This window comes from Achroia grisella, unplaced genomic scaffold, assembly GCF_030625045.1.
Source record: "Achroia grisella isolate CSIRO2021 unplaced genomic scaffold, CSIRO_AGI_Agris_v1 utg770, whole genome shotgun sequence".
Lineage (NCBI taxonomy): Eukaryota > Metazoa > Arthropoda > Insecta > Lepidoptera > Pyralidae > Achroia > Achroia grisella.
Genome location: NW_026713016.1, coordinates 3,045,163 through 3,065,813, shown reverse-complemented (window position 1 = coordinate 3,065,813; position 20,651 = coordinate 3,045,163). Strand labels below are relative to the sequence as shown.

Genomic DNA, 20,651 nt, shown 5'->3' with positions numbered 1-20,651 from the left:
ATATTTATGTACATCTTACCTACTGTCACAAATAATTAAGAAATATGTCTAACATTTGGTACTTAATATTTTGACTGCTATAGATATAGAGACGACACGTTTTTTGTTCTATTATTTTGGCCCTATGTATTTATAATGAGTAGCAATTACTATATATAAGATATAGATATAGTTTATCGACTCGACCTTTCGATGTAAACTTGAGTAGATGCAGCTATTTACATAGCAAAGCGTACACTGTACCATTAAATTAGATATATTGTCATGTTGAAAAAATAACTGTTATTAAGTACTCATAGTATAGCAATATTAGTAACGTACAGTAAGGTGGTTGTGCACCTGCGAATAGCATGCGCCAAGTCTATAATAATGTCGATAGTGCACTTGTTTTTAATTTACACACGACCACCTGTGTAGCCCACAATTAATTGGCTGATTAATATCTAATTTATAATTCGAATTTCTGTACAATATATACAGTAATTAATTTAGAAATGGGTATCTCTCATTTTATTAAGATTATTTTAAAAGGACTCATGGTCTTTTGCTATTCTAAAGTAAAAAGAAAAGAGAACGAAACAGAGAAGCATTGTATGAACAGGGTCCAGCATATATAGTACTATAAGTATACTACATTACCATTCGTGAAACGTCGCTACCACAGGTGGTAGATACGACCAATGGTGTTCGCATTGCTGTATCATTGTAATTAAACATAAGAATTGTGTTTGTTATGTTAAATATTGTGTCTGTTGTTGCAGGTGTTGTGGCATCTTGACATATTCCGGCGCAGCTTCCGCGAGCTCACCGGGCACGCTTGTCTCGGCCCATCGTGCATTTTTTGCGCTTTAAAAGTAAGTACAATTACTGATTCTTATTGTTTGCACCTGTCGATCACTTTAACAGATAATATAAACATTTATATGTTAATCTACAATAGGTTCCGTAAATGGAGGACTATATATTGATTCGTTCTTTTTTGAAAGTTGTGTATTGTAGATACAGCTGCATTTAAAAATAGTAGACTATATTTTAAGTGAAATAAATAGGAGAGCGTCCGGCCCTAGTGGTTTATTATCCCGTCTCGACCTGGTCATGAGTTCGAATTTCGTAAACACAAAAAAAAATTGTGTACGTATTTATATTGCTGACTGCCACTCCGGTGATGGAAACATAGATAACAAACTAAATTAATCCGGGAACAGATAGTAGACTCGCCTGTATGTTGAATTTAAATATACGCAGCGAAATGTTGCCATGTTAATTGTTAGATTCACAACGACTTTTACAGACTACCTTATATGGGATAACAGCCGTGAGGGTATATAATTTTTTTATGTATGTATTTAACAGACCCTACAAATGTAGGCTCTGTTAATGTATTTATACATTATTTTCTTTCTTGTAATAACTTAATCAGTTTTAAGTTTAAATTGTATAAAGCTAATCACTTTTGAAATCTTACCCAAGTAAATAATAATAATTTGTAATACTTTTCTAGCGATCATATCCTTAAAGATAAGACAACAAGTTTTATCTATGGCAATCTCATTTAATAATTTGTATTTGTTCTACGAACCAAAACAACGAAAATTAAACTCCACAATAGCTCGTTGACCATAGCCAAACGACGATGTGCTCGACAAAGAGAAAGAACAACAGTGACCTCGCTCGGTGAGGCTCAGACATGACCTTTTACGAACAATGGTCAGTCTGTGTGCCGCCTTATTCAAATCCCCAGCCCCGAACTTTCGACACGTCGAAAATGAATAAGCGTTTATAAGTTCTCGACCGACATCAAAAACGAAGAAGCTGACTGTTCGATTTTTTTGTTTGTCGATTATCATGATTTCTTTTTTAATCAATCTCAGTCCGCATTCGAATTGTGAATTTTGTTAATATATGTATAGTTTTTCTTAATATAATCTTAAAGTATAATTTGATATTTTATTAAAATTAAAGACTGACTGACTGACGCCCAAATTCATCGGAGTCATTTTTTTCTCTTTCTACAACATTTTTCATTGCAGTCCACAGGTCATGTTGGTTGTAGCGTGCTGTTATATAACTTATAGTCTTCCTCAATACATGGGCTACCCGAAACTAAATCATGGTTTGTAACCGCGTGAAATTTTTAAAGAGAAATTACAGGCTAAAGAGCCATGGGAGTCCTCCGGAATGGCAATGCATTAAGTATTGCGGATGTCAAGTGATAAAGTGAAGTGTAGTGCAGTTCATTTATATAACGACCGTTACCATTTACCATCAGCAAGTTTACCATTTCAAGAGTATAAAAAAATGTTATTATACAATATCCGCTGCTAGTTAGTAATTATCTGGCTAGAAAACTAGATAGAAGTACGTATAATTCTATAATTTCACAAACTGACGCCTTAGAACTATGTGAAACACGCCAAGTTCTCTATAAAGCAATTATTACAGAAAATTTCCAAGCTTAAAATAGCTACTTTATTACGCAAATCTTGCTTTACTTCACGGGCATGGGGTTTAATCCACTGGATAGACTGGTTCCGTGGAACGAGACAAGTCTGAGCTCGGTTGTATCGAGATTTAGCTAGGCTTGCTTACCATAGACACATTTATATGTATGACGTGATAGTGTTAAGAGGACTTACGCTATTGTTTTTATGAAAACACCAAATTATATGCCACTAGCTATTACCCGCGACTTCGTCTGCTTTTTAATAGATAAAATATAGTCTATGTCCTTCCTCGTAATAACATCTATCTCATAAAGATATATATAGGCAGACTCACTTTAGCATTTGTAATATTAGTGCAGATTCTACCTAACGTACTATTTCATCTTAACATAGCCATTTTGTTCAATTGAAAGAAAGGAAAATGTTTGAATAGTTAAAATGTGTTTCTAGGAGAATTGATGATTAACACAAATAAACTTCGAGAAACTGACAGAGTCTTAAAATAAAAAAGTAACTATTACTTATGTACAAAATTCTCTGATCGTTTAACTAGTAATGGTCGATTATATTGGTTATTTTGTTGCTGTATCAGTTACATAGATCCAATCATATCAATAAACTTAAAGTGAGGCCCAAAAATCAAAAGGTTCTCATTACTTATGAAACGACTTTCTATTCGATACAATCAACACTCACCTACACACAGAGACAAGAGCCACGCGCACGTGTTCATTCGATGCCACTTCAGAACCCGTTTGAATTTGGCGCTCTTTTCAACCAATCAGGAGCAGCATGCTGCGCGCGTAAGTTCGTAGAACTCGTGTCCTCGATTCTGATTGGCCAGTCGGTATAGTACTCGCGAGTCGAGTCATGACACCCGACGCCAAACGCAACACGAAGTAAAGGCAAAACTTATTTTTGTTTTTTTGTATAGGACAGAGGTCCTATTTTAATTTCTACTAGCTACTCGTCACGGCATTGCTTGGCGGGTAGTTTCAAATGTGTATCTACTTAATTGACACTATGTGAAAATCAACTGATAACTTAAAAATTTCTTAATTTTTTAACACTCATTGGGGAAACACTAAATATTTTCATAAAAAAACGAAAAAAAGAATTCTAGTAATTGTAAATAATGAATAGTAACTGTTGTATTGTGTACACTATATGTTGAACTACATGTATAATAACATATAATCGAAATTTTCGAATCGATTCATCGAAATCGGATTATCGAAAATTTCGTCCGAATTCGTCCAAAGTGATAACTTAACATACTAAAATATTATATTTTATTTAGGTATAGGCATAGGTTCTGGAAGGACAAATGCCTCTAAAAGAATAAATATAGATTTAAAAAAAAATACACAACTATTATATGAAAAGATGACATGACACACGTCTCTACCTACTTTTTAATATACTTATAATTTTATGTATGGACTTCCGTTCGCCCACGACACAAGTTTATGCCAATTAACGAGTTCGTGGGTGAAAAGTTAAGTCGATTACCATATGTTTGATTAGTTATAAATCGAATGTAGTATACATCTATAGTAATTTAGGTTACTTTGTCATCATATCAGAGCCCCACCTACGGCCTCATACTATTTCAATTAATTTAAAACCATAAAGATATCAACACCTAAACCTTCATCAGAAATTACTCTGTCGGTGTTTGAATATTCAGTTATGAGATTATCGCGAAAGTACAGTCAGACATAACAGGAACCTTCTTTTATAATATGTATACATTCGTTGTAAAATTAATTCGCATGATTATTATGATATGTAAATTGAGGCTCCAGTTTGTACTTCATTTCATTACCAAGAATGGTAGTTAGTGGTAGGTTTACTATTGTCTTGAATAAATGAATGACTATTTGATAGAATTGAGTCTATTATATTAAATTACATAGAATAACTTTTAATCTGCCAACAAAATAATTAAAAACTATTTCGTAAGTGATACCTAACAACCACTTTTTCAGTGCCTATAAACTAAACAAAAAAATTTGTCTAGTAACAACAGGGCCCGTCTATCAATTAACACTTTATTGACATTTACGGGTAGCTGCGTCCAAAATTAAAATTAGGAGGCGAAGAAGCGAATCTGACTTTGGGAATACTTCCGATTGACCAAAATTAAAGCTCTCACAATCATCTTTACATTTTCGCACATTGTTCATAGTACAGAGGTAGACTGGGGTCTATTAACTTTGGCCAAGATCAATCAAGTTCCGGAACAGCGGAGAGTAAATTGAGATGTACTGTAAGCAAGCAATAAGCAGACACGGATGAGAGGGCATACTGTCAGATGGTACGGTAATTGATTTATTGAGCCCAAGAGTGTATTGTAAATACTTACACATTAGTTAATATTTGTTATTTGGTCGGTTGGGTAAATATAATAAAGAATTGCGGCAATTTTTTCTATGAATGATCAATTAGTCAACGTATCAGTAAATGTATAGCCTAAGATTACTAGTACTTGTAATTTTGAAATTTCAACTAAAATACAGGAAAAAAATTCAAACGAACAGTGGGTGTTATATATGTATGTACTGACTGTACGTAACCTGTTCTTTTGATAATTTCAGGGTTTTCTCGAAAAATAACTGATAGGTATTATTCTTCCACGTCTTTATACGTGTGGTATTCGCAATAATAATTGATTAACTTAATTTTTTTGTTTGGGTACTGACTGAAATGATGAAACATAACATATTACGGGAAACTTGCTATAATTAGTGAAAATCGCCACGGTTAAACAGTTTCTATCTTCTAATTAGCTTGCTCAGGCACACAACGGTTAAAAATTAAAATAACATTTTTATTAATAAAACTATTAACAGATTAAGATTTTATTATATATTTTGGTTTGTTGGGTGTATTGTAAGGTAAGAAATAAGGTGGTAGGTAAGAAACGAGGATTTCAGGTAGACAATGAAACGTTGTTTGTTCACTGCATCAACCGCTAATTAAAACTTTTACTTTACATCTACTTTCCTCAAAGTAGGTATACGCCAGCGAGAACAGTGAAAAGATCACTGAATGTGTAAATGTAATTATATATTCATATTTATATGTTAATGTATCTATGTATGAAAGTATAAATATTAACTTTATAGTAATAATTACGCTTATTGCAACCACTGTGATATTCGGAATTTTTAAAAATATAATCTCTAATTGGATGCCTTGGGACTTAATATCTTTTACGCCTTTTTTCTTGTATATTGTTAAAAATAACATGATTTATCCCATTTTATTATCATTGTTAATTACAATGATAATAAAATGGGATAAATCATTTATTGTTTATGTTTAGGGTATAATATTTATATGATATGTTGTGTTATTTTTAATTTTTATAAATATGTAATTATATATTAATTACATATTTATAAAAATTAAAAATCGTTAGTAAAATTGATGTTTCATCTCGAGAGTGATTTAATTTGAATTAAAGTTTTATTTTGCAATGTTTGCATTCATTATAACAAGTGCATTTCCTTTAAGCGCCTTTCCACAGAAAACAAAACAACAATGTACTCATATATGTGACTCACAAAGGTCTCACATCATTGAAATCAGCTGTGGCAAAAAAATTCTTACAAGTTTCCTATTTTTTAAAAGAAATAGGATTGATAAATATCCTTCATCCATGTTTGGTAAACATTTTATCAATTTCAGACTTACTATTTTTTTTTAAAGAAAACGGATTGAAAAGTTTTTGATGGCAAGTTACAACCGGTAACTTTACACATGAGCAGCAATACTATCGTAGAACGTGTACTCTTTTTGGCTGTCGGTTAAAATAGAGTTATAGTAAAATTATAATGTTGGCAAGCACGTTTCTTGTAAGTGTGTCGCTGTGGTACGTGTTCCCCAGCTGCATACAAACTGGGCTAGCAATAACACTGTTGTCAATTACACCACTGTTTCAGATAGCAGTATCTATTTCATAACAATAGGTTTTCTAGAAACTAGCAAACTTTGTAAATATATTGCACATAGATAGAATTGACTATGTCATGACCTATTGAAAGCATAATCTGAGTTTTGAGTTTATAAATGTTAATTACTGAAATACAAAAATTTTATATCGGCCTCGGTGGTCTAGCCGGTTAGCATACTGCCTTACTTACAATGGGTTCGATTTCTTGCACGGTCTAAAAATATTTGTATTCATGAATATAATTGTTTTTTGTCATTATGTGTATAATATGTGTGTATTTATATCAGTTGTCCAGTAACCATAATACGAGTTCTTCTTAGCTTAGGACTAAATTGCGCCGTATGAATTGTACCGTTAACATATTATATCAGTCGGTACTCAAAACTGATTCTAAGACTTAATGTAAGCACGAGTCTCTTAATACTTTCTTGCACACAGAAAAATATTAAAACATGTAACATGTACATACCTAAATATGATTTACAATCTAATCTCTAACAAGAGATTTCTTGCAGCAAATCTCGTTAGTCAACTACGCCGTATAGACGGCTGGATATACTAATCAGAGTTATCCTTACCCTTCTAACTTACAACATCCTGCCATAGATGATAATGACTATTAAAGGAGAAGGTTTAGAATTACTGAAATATTAGACGTTATATTTTTTTATATAAATATCCGTCCTCGTTAATCCCTTTATTGTTAATATTCATTAATATCCGTTAATTTGTTTAAACGTGAAATGGTAACAAACGCACAGACACATATGCGTGTTTTTAAATTTATGATATTAGTATATTCATATTTATATATATATTTTAATATATATTAATATTAATACACTAAAGATATATGCCATGAACGATGTTAAACTTCTAACTTCACTTTGACAGATTTTTACAGAGCACTTTATTGATAATCCGGATTTGATATGGCCACGTGAGTATTATGTATCTTTTTACTCCAAACCACAGAGGACCTACGCGTGTCTGTCCTCTATGTCAAAAAGGTAGGCATTCTGTGGCCAAAACCGCAGTGTGACCACATGAACAATTTACCCCTAACATGGCTGTCACTACGCATTTATTCTTGGGTCATGGTCTTACAAAAACAATATTTAAGCTGATTTAAGTTGATCTAGTAGAATGGTCTAGTTTGACGATGTATAATTGTATATCTATGTGTATATTTGGGTATAGGTACATGGTTAATGATCAATTTCTCTTTTTAATATTTTTTCTAACTTCTGTTTTTACAATACTTCATTTACACGAGAAATATACTTAAAAATTAAATATCCCAATGTTTTATTTTTTGTACACGTAAAGGTGTACAAAAAATTCGTAACGATTCGAGATTTGGTGGGAAAATTGTCTTTTTAGAAATAAACTCGGCCTTGTGCATCTCATTTATATATTTAAAATGTAAGTTTTGTGATTATTCTGTGTAGAATAAACATCAGAAAAATACAGCAGATGTAATTAAATTATTAATTTTATTAATAAATAGTGTTTTCTGCGATTAGTAAAAGAAAACTCTTTTTAAGAAATCTCGGCTTTGCGAATCTAATTTATATTAAATTATAAAGTAATATAATAATTTATTAATAGTATTAATAATCTTTGAAAAAAAAAACTAATAGTGGTGAATAAAGAAACGTACATGTATAACGCTTATTTAGCGTAAAAAAAACGATTCCATTTCATGAGGGAACATCACGCAACGCATGTCACGGGTATCAGTATCCTGGCCTCCAATCGTGACTGATCCACGATGATATATACCTATAGAGGTACCGTATAAGTTTATAGAATATAACGTATAGTACCAGCGCACGCGCAGCTGCAGGACCGGTTTTGCTTCTCGTTTACACCCAGTTCTGCCATGTCATACTATCTTACGCTATATGTGTAGATTTACGAATATTGTTACGTTATTGTTTTCAAATTACAGATTCCTAAATGTTTCAGGACGGTTTAAACAGATATCAATATGTTACGCGCAATATTTGACAACTTTGAAGCGATTTTGATAATGATTTATTTCCTACATTCATAATTTTATTTCTTTTGCTTAATTAGTAAAACAAAGATTAAACTTGGCTGTCATTGTAGTTCATTTAAAATATTTTTTTCGGAAGGAGGAGGTTTCTTTCGGCTTAGAACTTTCGGCTATTTTTTACGCAAGTATTTATAAATGTCAAGAAATATGGTTTAGTTGATTTTAAGTAGTTAAATAAATTATAATAGTTAAATAGTTTAATTAAATAGTTTTTAAAAAGTCGGTAATTTAATATGTTATTCAGCTTTAAAGAATTAAAACCAGTTCTCCACACATCATTTATTTAAAAAAGAATGTAGTTCTGATCACGAAATAGTAGGTAAAATGACCTTCAAGTGTAATCTATACACGCCATAAATATTAACCATTATGTGTCAATAATTAATTAATGTATTGTTTTTTTTGTCGTGTTTATAAAGAATAACAAAATGATGAACGATAATTCTTCCACACTAAGATCTCGGTTATTAAGGATGCAAAGTAAATAAATGAAGGTATGTTTGCAAAAAAATATTTAATATTAATAAAGTATAGATTATGAGTTAATATTATTTAATTTATGCTTATCTCTACTTATAAGGATGATACTACAATAATCTTGGCACCTAGCGGTGTCAAAAAATAAATACTGATTGTTAATATTATAATTTTAGTCTTGTATTGTGAATGTTCCACTTGACTCCTACATAATTGCAAACAAGGTTTTCGCCCACAGATAGATTATAAAATTGGTGACGATTAGACATTAATAACTATGTTGTCCGTTATTTTCAACATTTTATCTTACTGTGTTTGTTACCACAGATATAAATAAAAATAGATTACGTAAATAATTAAGTTTATACCAAAAAATTAATCCTAGGAGGAGTATTGTAAACTGAACCTAAGTACATGGCAGAGGATATAATTGCTATTTAAAAGAATTTCATAATAAAATATAATAGCATATTTTATGGATCTATTTGCATTCGTGAATAATTTTGTATATTAGCCCTGCTTTGTAGGATTAGTGTCAAATAGGATTAGCCAAAACGTGACTAATCCTACTCGATCTAATATTTAAGTTCTTCCTTATTATTTTATTGTAATATTACAAACACATGTCTTGTTAATTTACTATTTGTCAAAGAATTGTTGTAGCACTTCAATATCTTGTTATATGTTATCAGGTCCTATTGTTAATCTGATGAACACCTATCTACATTCGAGTATATAAGGAACAACAGTAGTTACAGATTATGCCACCCTTAATACAATCACTCCGTAAACAATAGAAACAACAGTCTGGTCAGTAATTCGACTGTGGGAAACAATACGAGAGTTGCGTTAGAAGCAGCAATGCACTTGGGTAAAACTACTACCAACCACGCAGTTCACGTATTAGAGTGGTCTTTTTATAATTCTGAAAATGGCATTAAATGATAACACATTTTCTTTACTTGTGACCGGTTGCGGCTATGCTCGGATGGTCAGAATTTTGTGTATATTGTATATATTAACAGAATATGTATTGTACGTTATATCACTCTGGAATAATGTATTTTTTAAAAATCGCAGAAGATAGTTGTCTATTATCTTCATTTCTTTATTATATTAGTATAAATATATTAGAATAGTTCACATTTTAATTTGTTTGAAATTAATACATACTATACTTTTGTAAAATGTCATAACGAACGTCAAAATTTCTGACTCTCTACTGATCTGCTGAGTATAATTTCATATACTCTACTAACTACTGTAACATTATGAATAGGCACAGACATTTTACGCAGATATTTTTTTTTACCGACTAAAAATGATTTACTGTATTTTCCAAGAGTTTTATATATTTAATTATTAATCGCTACAAGTAGAGTAGGTAGCGTCTCTATTTAATACGGCTCTATGACGTTAGCCTTCAACCCATAGCGAATGTTTACTGGTCAGGTACAACACGCGGAATGTATGTCTGATCTATTATCTAGCTGAGTGTAATTATTGCAATTAGACACGCATTGCAATTTATTTGTATAGAGCACGTATTAGTTTTGGTGCATACAATAACAATACTATTCAGTTTAAAGTTGTATTATTGATATAGCTATATAAACTACACGCACAACGGCCCGAATGAGAGGCTAATTGCGGAAAATGGAGTCCAACCGACATTGACATTATTGATATAGCGTTAAGAAACTGTTTTTATACTATTTAGTTAATTATATTACTATTTAAATTTTGAAAGAAATTAATTTTACGATAAGTAGAATAAGTGATATAAAATTTGTGAAGTTAAATATCTCAAAGGAACAATCTTACTGGAAAAATGGAAACTTAAAACATATCAATCATAAAAATTGTCCTATAATGATGATTTTGGTAGCTAAGGTAGATTCTCCCGACCACGGAATACTGAAATTCAACGAATATCTGGTTTTAAATTGCTTAATAAAGTTTAAAAACATGATTCATCACACATCACAGCATCACAGCAATCACCACTTAAGATTTAAAAATTCGTCTCTATTTTATTATGCTTGGACTTAATTCGAGCAATTTACAATTGAAAGGAAACGATCCAATTAGCTATTGACTTGTCTCAATTGATTCAAATTTGTATTAATTGCAAATGAATAATTCAAGTTTAGTAGGTGTTGTTTGGGCGTTCAAACAGGTTGCAAGTGAAATGAACAAGTGTATAGTAGAACCAGGCCGACGACACACATCGTCACAGTGAGAGTGGGCTATCACAATATTTTACAAGTTACTTGACACACTAAATTTAGGAATTAAAATTAACAAAAGAAATAATTTTTAACGCAGTCAATTTTAATTTAATAATTTTATAGTAGTAAATTTGTATAATTAAATTAATATACATTTCTGTATTGATGTAGTAACAAGTACAGTGTTACTTTAGAATATTATAAATTGTTCTATTATAAAAAACATTAATAAATATGTACTTGAAAATTTCGATTATGTATAAACTTATTATCGATATATTCTCATTACTTGAGTGTTTGAAGACCTTATAACTTGAGCTGTTGCTTTGACGATCCAAGTTTCTAAAACTAAAGATGAAAGATACCACATTTAACAGGAAATAATCAAATAATCCCCAACGCTTGTTCCCAAGAGTTAAAAAGAAAAGAGCACATTATATGAAGACTGAATGATAAAATTTGTTAAAAGTTTTTGTAACGGTATACATGGACTGCTACCTTAACTCATATTTTATTGCCGTGTGAACCTCCAATGACTCTAGTCGTTCCTTTGTTGATTTATACAAATACTCTAGCTGTTATATTGAAAAGATCACCATTTAGCAAAAGGTGCTCGATATATTCGTCATCTAAGTACAGGTTTATATTATCAACGCACGTTTTACTTTATTGCTTAATTTGTAATGCTTTTTCATTACTTTCTATTTCTAAAAAAACTATTTGAATTGATACTATAATTCCTATTCATGACTTTTACTATAGATTATTATATTTGGTTAATTATGAAAACCACATTTATTCGTGTTTGTGTACTTAAAACATAAATATAAAGTACACGAATTATTGCCAGTTCTATGATACTTATAATCATATTGATATAATTATCTGTTTCATGCATGTCTATGTAATTTAAGTTCATATAAGTCCCAGGAATAGTTAGGATTGCAGACATATATACGTCACAATAGCACTAATCTTATTAAATTTATTCTGTAACCGAAAGGTGTGTTGACTTGGTATCCACAGTACAAGTCAGTAATTTTAAATCAAGTTTAGCCTAAAACCAACATTATATTATACCAACTATGGTATATTTTCGACTGTTATATTGGCTACTTAGTTTTCCTATACATTGATCTTCTGATAGCATTATTTTAAATCTATATACATATTATGTGGTTATCTTATGAATCTACCGGCGAATTTAGTCAGCAAAGTTTACAACACCTATCTTTTAAATATATTAAAAGTATCTAATCTCATTATATTGTTGCAAAACTTTTGAACCGTAAAATACACTTTTGGCATTTGAAATAGCCCGTTGATTGCGCTAAAATACGTCTATAACGAGCCTCATGTATAACCTCGTTATTAGACATTTGAATACATTGGCGTGATCATTGCCAACGGTTTTGTACTTCACTGAAAAAACATAGTACTTTAAAAAACCTTATGTTCATTTTTACACTAACATGTTTTTATTATGTACGAAAATTTAATGAATATACTATGTGTCGTCTTTTGCGACAATTGTTTAAACTTCATACGGTAGTCTTCTTCAGGATGATTCGGTGCATTCGGCACAGCAATAAAATATGCTCAAATTTCAACATAACTGAGGGCGTTTAGTTTCGTATCAGCTATTGTTAATAATGTACTGTAAATAATTACTATTTAAAATACAAATATAACCGGGTGTTTGATTAAAAATAGTCATGACTCTGTCTTCTATAGGACGCCATGATAAATTTAATATTACGTCGTGTAGCCCATAATCAGTGGATGATCAAACGATTCTACCTATACGATTATACCTTATTTGCCAAATTCTGATAAGAAATATAAATATAATAATAATAAGAATTTTAGAAGTTATTGCATTTACATGCCAGTCAAAATTATAACTTCGAAGATTTTGTTTCGCCATAGTTGGCTAAATGGTTAAAAATATAATGTCTTTTACAATGACATTGAATTTAAATGTAAAGATAATTTTGCTAATTACCGACACATAAACGATAATGTAACAATCTCCATAAAATTTTTAGTTCAAGTGCATTTAATATTTTTTTTTTAAACTCGATATAAAATAAATTATATTATCTTATCTTTTCATAGTATAAAACAAAATCACCGCCGCTGTCTGTTTGCTTTTATCTTTAAATTACATAGCGGATTTTACTGCAGATTTCAGCAATAGTTAGAGTAAGTTAAGAGTGTTATATGTTTAATACATGTTATATTATTAGAACAAGCCGAGAAATTCAAAGATTTGTAATCTGTGCGATCCCTAATATTGAATAAAAGTCATACGTATTTAGGAAAGTACCAAGTATAAGTAGTGTGTTATATACATGTATCTTGAAAGTGGATAGTTTTATCGTAGTAACGGTTAGTGACGGAAGAAATGCATCAAGTACGATAACACCGGCGTCATATTGCGCCATTCGTATTGTTATCGCCATGTATAATTGTGTAGTGTCATAGCGTGGTTTCGTTGAATTTAGCAACTTGAACTTCAGCACTAACAGAATCTCTATTACCAGCTTAGTATAATTTGTTTTGAAATAAAACTTTACCACGTTACATAGTTATCTAATGTATGGTTTTATTTATGATGTATACCTATTAGTTATTTCTTTATTCAGAAATAGAAGTAAAATTAAATTTAAATTCACTCTTATTTAAGGTACATTTTAAGTTGTATAATCATTTCGACTTTCATGTAATTATAACTGATTATATATCCAATGGTAATTTTTCTAATTACCATTGGATTTTGACTTCCATGCTAGACTAGATGTAATAGTAACTAGTAGTTTTTAATGAATCGGGTATATTACAGCAGACGGGTCTGTGTAGTAAATATTTGAATACAGAAAGAAATTTAGCTTATATTGATTCATAAAACAATAGACACACATTACATATAACACAGATACCCGTAAGTACTATTACCTTTAAAATTGTTCCATTATCGTATACTTTTTAAGGTTATCGCAAGTTCAAGGTAATTTTGTCACCAACTGTCTATTTGTTTATCATAACTAAGAAATATAATAGATTTCTCAAGAATTATCTTTGAATTTTTCCAGTTCGTTGCTTGTACGGATACTGTTCTATTTAAGTACAGTTTGATGTAAAGTCATTTACACTTATCTGAAAGTAACTGTCTCTTTTAGTATAAAGTCTCGCCTGTCAAAGGAACTAAATTTACAAAACAAACGATCTAAAAATACTAATTTTTATCGAAATCGTTAGAGCTGTAATCAAGATACTAATCTAAGAATATCTTCATGAATTACTCTTATATATAATACAATTAAGTAATAATATATTAGTAACTGTTTTAGTTGTTAATAATCCATTTTATGTTGTTAATAATCTATCAAGTAGATATACTGGCCTTCATTTCAGATTAGTGATCTTTGTCTGGTTTGTTGACAAATTATACTCCTACGACTATTGATCAACATTTTAGATTTGACCAAATTTCTTCAATTATTAATTTCTGACTTTATCTCCAAATAAGTCATTGGTCTATTATCTTATAATATGCTGAGGGTTTATTCGGGAGAATATGCTATACATAAATATACAATTTGCTTAATATTTAGCGTTGAGTCCATCTTTAACTATTTTAATAATTATTGTCGTTTCTTTAATTAGAAGATTAATTAGAACACTTACAGTTGCCGTATATTGCCGATACCGTTGTGAATACTAGAGATCAATTCACGTCTTTTTGTTTCCTTGTTATCAGTGTACTTTTTGTCATACTCCTTTTGCTAGTTTTAACCAAATTAGGTCATCGTTACGTCGTGAGCTCCATTAATTCTTATTTTGCTTCGACTTCGAAGATTTAATCTTTGCCATAACAAGCACGAGTAGAAACGTAACCGGACCCCCTCAAAAGCCTCTCGTGCGTCTCGCTCACTCCTACGCGACTACTAGCTTGGCGCCAAAGCCTCCATTGCTTATCTTTGTCGCGCATATGCGCTTGCGCAGCCTGTCACTGTTCTGTTATTCTCTGTACATGCTGCCACTCCACCGTCGTGGTTAGACGTCGCGTATTGATCTGTGTTAATAAATTAATTGACATACACTTTATAAATTGGTACTTAGTTTTTGGAAATTACCGTAAAAGTTCATGGATTACCTACTATGTGATTGGATATGTGAACATAGATGAGTGCAAGTGTCATAGGCTATTAAAGTTTTATTAACCTGTGTTCAAGTGAACGGTATCGTATATATTGTAATTATTGGAAGTGATTTCATACAGTGAAGTGGTAATATTAGAGGTTAGCCTTGTGTTTGACAGCTTTAAGGTACTGTTGCTATTCAAATGTGTTCAAGTTACCTCAGTTATTTAAATGTCTGTAACAAGCTATTGCAATAAGTAAGCGAATAAACGTCGTTCAGGGTCGAATTCCATTTATATACATTGCTTGAAAATATATTATGTTCTATATATAATATTTTCTTCATTGTCATTTTGATAGTAATGTACGTTTCTGTAGCCCACTTTGTACAAGTTATCCGTTATACTTCGTCATCTGAAATATTAAGATCTCTATATTTACCGCTAATTTGCCTTTATTTTTCCTTCTCTATCACTACATGAGATTAATTACAACAGATCACTTACTGAGATAAGCCCACCCTTACTCGCATTATTAATTGCCATACATTATTTTGTGTTACAAGTGCATTAAGAAGTCTATTTATATTCATGGGCGTCGATAACGGGATGCCAGGTGCTGCATTTGCAAGCCTAAGGAATCTTGGGTTCAACATGATAGATGGCTATTGCATTCCTTTATTCTATAGTATGATACTGTTAGAAATTGAAAATATAATATGGATATTTTTCTATCCATGTCCGTGCGTATGTGCCAAGTAATTGGCAATATAGTGTTCAATTAGGAATATTTAATAAATTATTCTAGGCTATTCTATTGTTGCTTGCGAGGAATTATAAAAAATAAACTATATAAAGGCACGTATAACAATAATTCGAAATTATAGATAGTTCGTCATATTATGAAAGAAGGTACTAGTAACAGAATAATGAACAATATGAGTTTGTTGATGGTCTTTTCAACCAAACAGAATACTCCACTTAAATATATCGATAGCTATGTGTCGAACAGTTGTTGTAATGCGTCACTAATTACAGACAATTATCCGGTCCCCATTGTTTCGTACTCACCCACACATATAGAGACATATCTGTGACAAATCAACATACACTTGATACATACGCAAATTCGCCAAATTTCTAACCCACGTTTGCATTCGTTACAAAATTAAATCCAAACATTATTGTCCTTGCTTCCTAATTGCTTGCAAGTCTTACCACTTTAGCTGCGAGCCACTTAAGGTCGTCAGTACTTTCAAATAAGGACTACCAGACCATATTTAACAATGCTGATGATCTACAAGAGGTACAGATTAAACAAGTTCTAATTAAATACAGATCTGTATCTATAGACGTGAAGGTTGAAGGTTTTTAGTTAACAAATGTTTTTATTATTGATGTAATATTTATAAATATTTATATCATTCAGTCCAAATAGAATTATACCAGTCTTCTCTTCTCTTTGTTTTCTGCACATTTCCGTCACCTGGATGATGTGGTGAATAGATGTGCCTAATATTATTATGAACGAAGTTGATTATTCGAAATTAGATATTCATTTGGTAAATTAGATATTCATTTGATAAATTAGATATTCGTTCCCGCCAAAATCAGGCTTGATTGTTGTTTATTGTCATAGCGCTCTATTATATTTTATATGGACGATCTACGATAAATATATATCTATATATCGCTCTTTTATCGAATACTTGCACAACGACTAGTTGCTGCGTTGCAATTGAATTTAATGTTGCGTGTGCAAATCGATTGTGACGCCGATAAATACGAGAACTAATCGGAATCGGTACAAGAGATTTACAATTACTAGAGTTCATCATACTATCGATTAATTGTTTTTTTTTATTTACTTTCTCTGGTACTTGTAATATGACTCATTTGTCGTATTGATAATGGGTTGAACATTTAATTAGCTCTAAACATATATTATATATATATACATATATATATATATATACATATATATATATATATACATATATTTATTTCAATATATGCAGAGGTATTTTAGTTAAATGTACATTTGAACATATGCTGCTCAGCATTAAAACCGCCAAAGATATGTGTTATACAGTAGATTCTTATTTTTGTTCTAATCAGATAATATTGCAAGTAATTGTACTTATCTGTTATATCTAATGGAGTATAATTTCATATACACCTTGAACCTAATTCATAGAATCCAATACGTATTATAATACAATAGATTTCTGCAATACATGATTCTATATAATTAAGTGTTCCGGCAAAGCACAATTGAACATTGTTTGTTGCTTTACACCTTGGTAACGCCATAGTTCGCTTTCGATACACATGTCCATTCAATTTACTAAATTGGTTCATTTTATAATTGTCCTAAAGATGAGCCAATATCCCTACATTAGGGGTACCTGCTGTATTGTTGTGTTTATATAAAAAACTTACAATTATTATAATTTTTACGTAACAAGAATAGTAAAGAAGCCTACGATCCATCTGATTCTAAATAGTAACCAACGACTATATATATATAACTATTGACATCACATTATCATAGGTCGCCTGTAATACCACTCATAAGTTATTAGAGGATTGTTATGACTCCATATCCTGTACGTAATTTCACTGACTTATTCAAATCTTCAATATTTTTGTATTCCTATAAGACCTTTCGGCCTATTATGCCTGTATTAATTTTTATCACTATCCCTATTGCCCAGTTACAGCTTAAGGAAACTGTTTGCCAATTCAAATTATTTTTACAAAGTGTACCTCGGTAAAACTTTACTATCACTACGTAAGGTTACTGTCGTAATAGTATGAGTAACATGATGATTTGATAGTGATACTCACGGATCTGAGCCATGTAAAATCCCGTATTCGGTGAATTGTGGTGAAACTCGTTGCGGATAGCGAAGTACCAGTTTATTCGCGCATATTGTACCAACTGTTAAACCAAGTTATTTGTTCTAATCTTATAGATAGTACAGTCAGATTACAAGGCAAGCTTTTAATTGCACATCTTAAGTACTCTATTTCGTATTAGCCGTATATTGTTAGTTAAAAGTCATTAGAGATCGATTAAATCTAACTTATTAGGCTTCTTCGTTTAGAGATAGACTCTATAAAAAGTCTTTTGCGTGGACTTCAATCTTGCTTTGTAGATAGTGTTTAGGTTGAAGAATATGATAAGGGAGTAAAATTTTAGAATAAGAGGCGTGACATCTTAGTTTTCAGCAATGGTGATGTATGAGAGTTTTACGAACCTCACATGATAACATGATGTCCGTGGTGCTATTCATGTATACCATATAGGCGACAGTTACCATTTAACAGCTGGTGGATTAAACTTGTTTGCCATTCCATAACAAATAAAATATTGGCTAATTAAAAAATATATAATTTGGAGCTGTATTTAGTTTCAATATAAGAATATTATTGGCTAATTACAAGAATATAATTTGGAGCTCTAATTTGTTTCAATATATGTATGTCTTGAAATATCATAGTTTCTAAAGTAATAAAGTTTTTCACATCGTCCATTATATTATAAAGTAGACTGTAATCGGATCACAATCTTACATGTGAGAACGTCTCACGGTTGGCTCACTCTGCTCGATATAAGCTAATTGATAACTTGTGTATCACTTCCTATATGAGTATCATTTACTTTGTCTTGTGTTCTTGTACAAAAATGATTTCACATGTTGCTATTAATTTTAAAATTCTCAGTACATACAGTATAGGTATACTTGTAGTTTTCTTACAATGTTTCATTGCAAAAAGCCGTATTAGGTAAATTCTATATCAAGACAAGTTTAAGTGTGTAGGCGTTTTTATTCGGTTTTTCCTTTAAGAGCTTCACGATTTCAATCGTATCTCAGCGTAGTTCCAAGAAATCCAAAGCTATAAAAGCATAGGTAATGATTACATATAATATATGTTCGTCGTATGAATCACGCACAGATTATAACACTAAATGATTCGTGTGAATGATAACGAGGTTTAATTATACCCGATATACGTTAATGTTCTTGTTAATTATTTATAGACGATTTAATTAATATACTATTTAAATATGTATATTTAAAAATAACATGAAGTTTTTATAAAGAATAGAATTTTGTTATACATTTGTTTTACTATATACAAGATTTCTCTAATAAATGCAAGTGCAATAATTTATTTCAGACTCGGTATGTCTGAAATAAAATACATAATTTTTTTTCTAAAGGAAATTTCAAGAAGACACTCGATTAACTAGTATTAATATCTACCTTAATTAGAATATATATCAACAAACATAATCGGAGGAAGCTGACCACATATTTTACAACTTCGGCATACTTACAGACTGACTCACGCCGTGAAAGTTCGTTCATGAGAACTAAATATGAAGTGAGTGCAAGAAAAATGGGAATGTCGTGATTTTTTATTTTGTATATATACCGTACGTGAGAGGGTCCTGCGTTATTTGTTTATTCATCCCTTACATTCCTCAAATGTGACTCATTACTTTAAGGCAACAATAGGGCACACGTCAGTTTTATAGCGCCATATTGTTTATTTGTCATAAAGTGAGTGCATCGCACTCATACTGACGACATTGTAGGGCTGAGAGTTAGTATACGAGTTTTGAGATGGTGATGTCGCCAATTTTGATGTTTCTTTATTGAAATCGTTAAGTTTACCTAGGACATACCACCGTACTTAAAATTTTTGTCATGATTAAAGTAGCTTATTTTATGGAACAAATTTTATATTCGCTAAGATATTTATGCTTTAAGCAGACTGTTTGTATGCTTACGTTACTAATAGATATTTTTATTAAAACATTAATGTAGAAGTTGTCGAAATTATAGAGTATACATATAATAATTCTCTGGTATTCTGTTGCACGTGCATTTTTTTTATACAAGAAGGATGCTATCTTTACACAGTCCGTCTCATGAACGCTTGTGACACCAAAAGTTTCACTCAAATTGACCTTTGCGACATGAGGATGTTGAGTCACAATACTTAGTAAAGTCAATGTCGGTTTAGTGTCAGAATTAATAGCTGAAACAGAAATACCACGATTTTCAACAAAACCTTCCTTCCTCTGGTTTATAAAAAAATATATACATTTCTCGCATCTCTTGTTCCTATTGTTAATGTAGTATGTAATTCTAAGATTAAGAAAATTTTTGCTTTAAAATAATTTAAAGTTATTTTACACATCTGGGTAACACGTGAAGAAACAAACAGAGTTCTAAAGTTTTATAACTCTACCCAAGCTTTTAGCTTTAGTTATCGCTATAGAAATATAAACAAAGCCTCACGTAGCGTAGAGACA

At 31.0% G+C, this 20,651-nt stretch overlaps 1 protein-coding gene across 6 annotated transcripts in view; it reads left to right on the top strand.

Moving 5' to 3' along the window:
• Window positions 1-20,651, top strand: part of LOC131850502 (uncharacterized) — an 85,491-nt gene that overhangs the window by 54,962 nt on the left and 9,878 nt on the right. For 2 of the 6 annotated variants that reach the window (XM_059200740.1, XM_059200746.1), the window contains one exon: window positions 762-854. In XM_059200740.1, the coding sequence (XP_059056723.1) occupies window positions 762-854 (93 nt within the window). Of the gene's footprint in view, window positions 1-761; window positions 855-15,221; window positions 15,507-20,651 lie in introns of those variants that run through there. The other 4 variants (XM_059200743.1, XM_059200744.1, XM_059200745.1 and 1 more) reach the window with 3 other exon arrangements.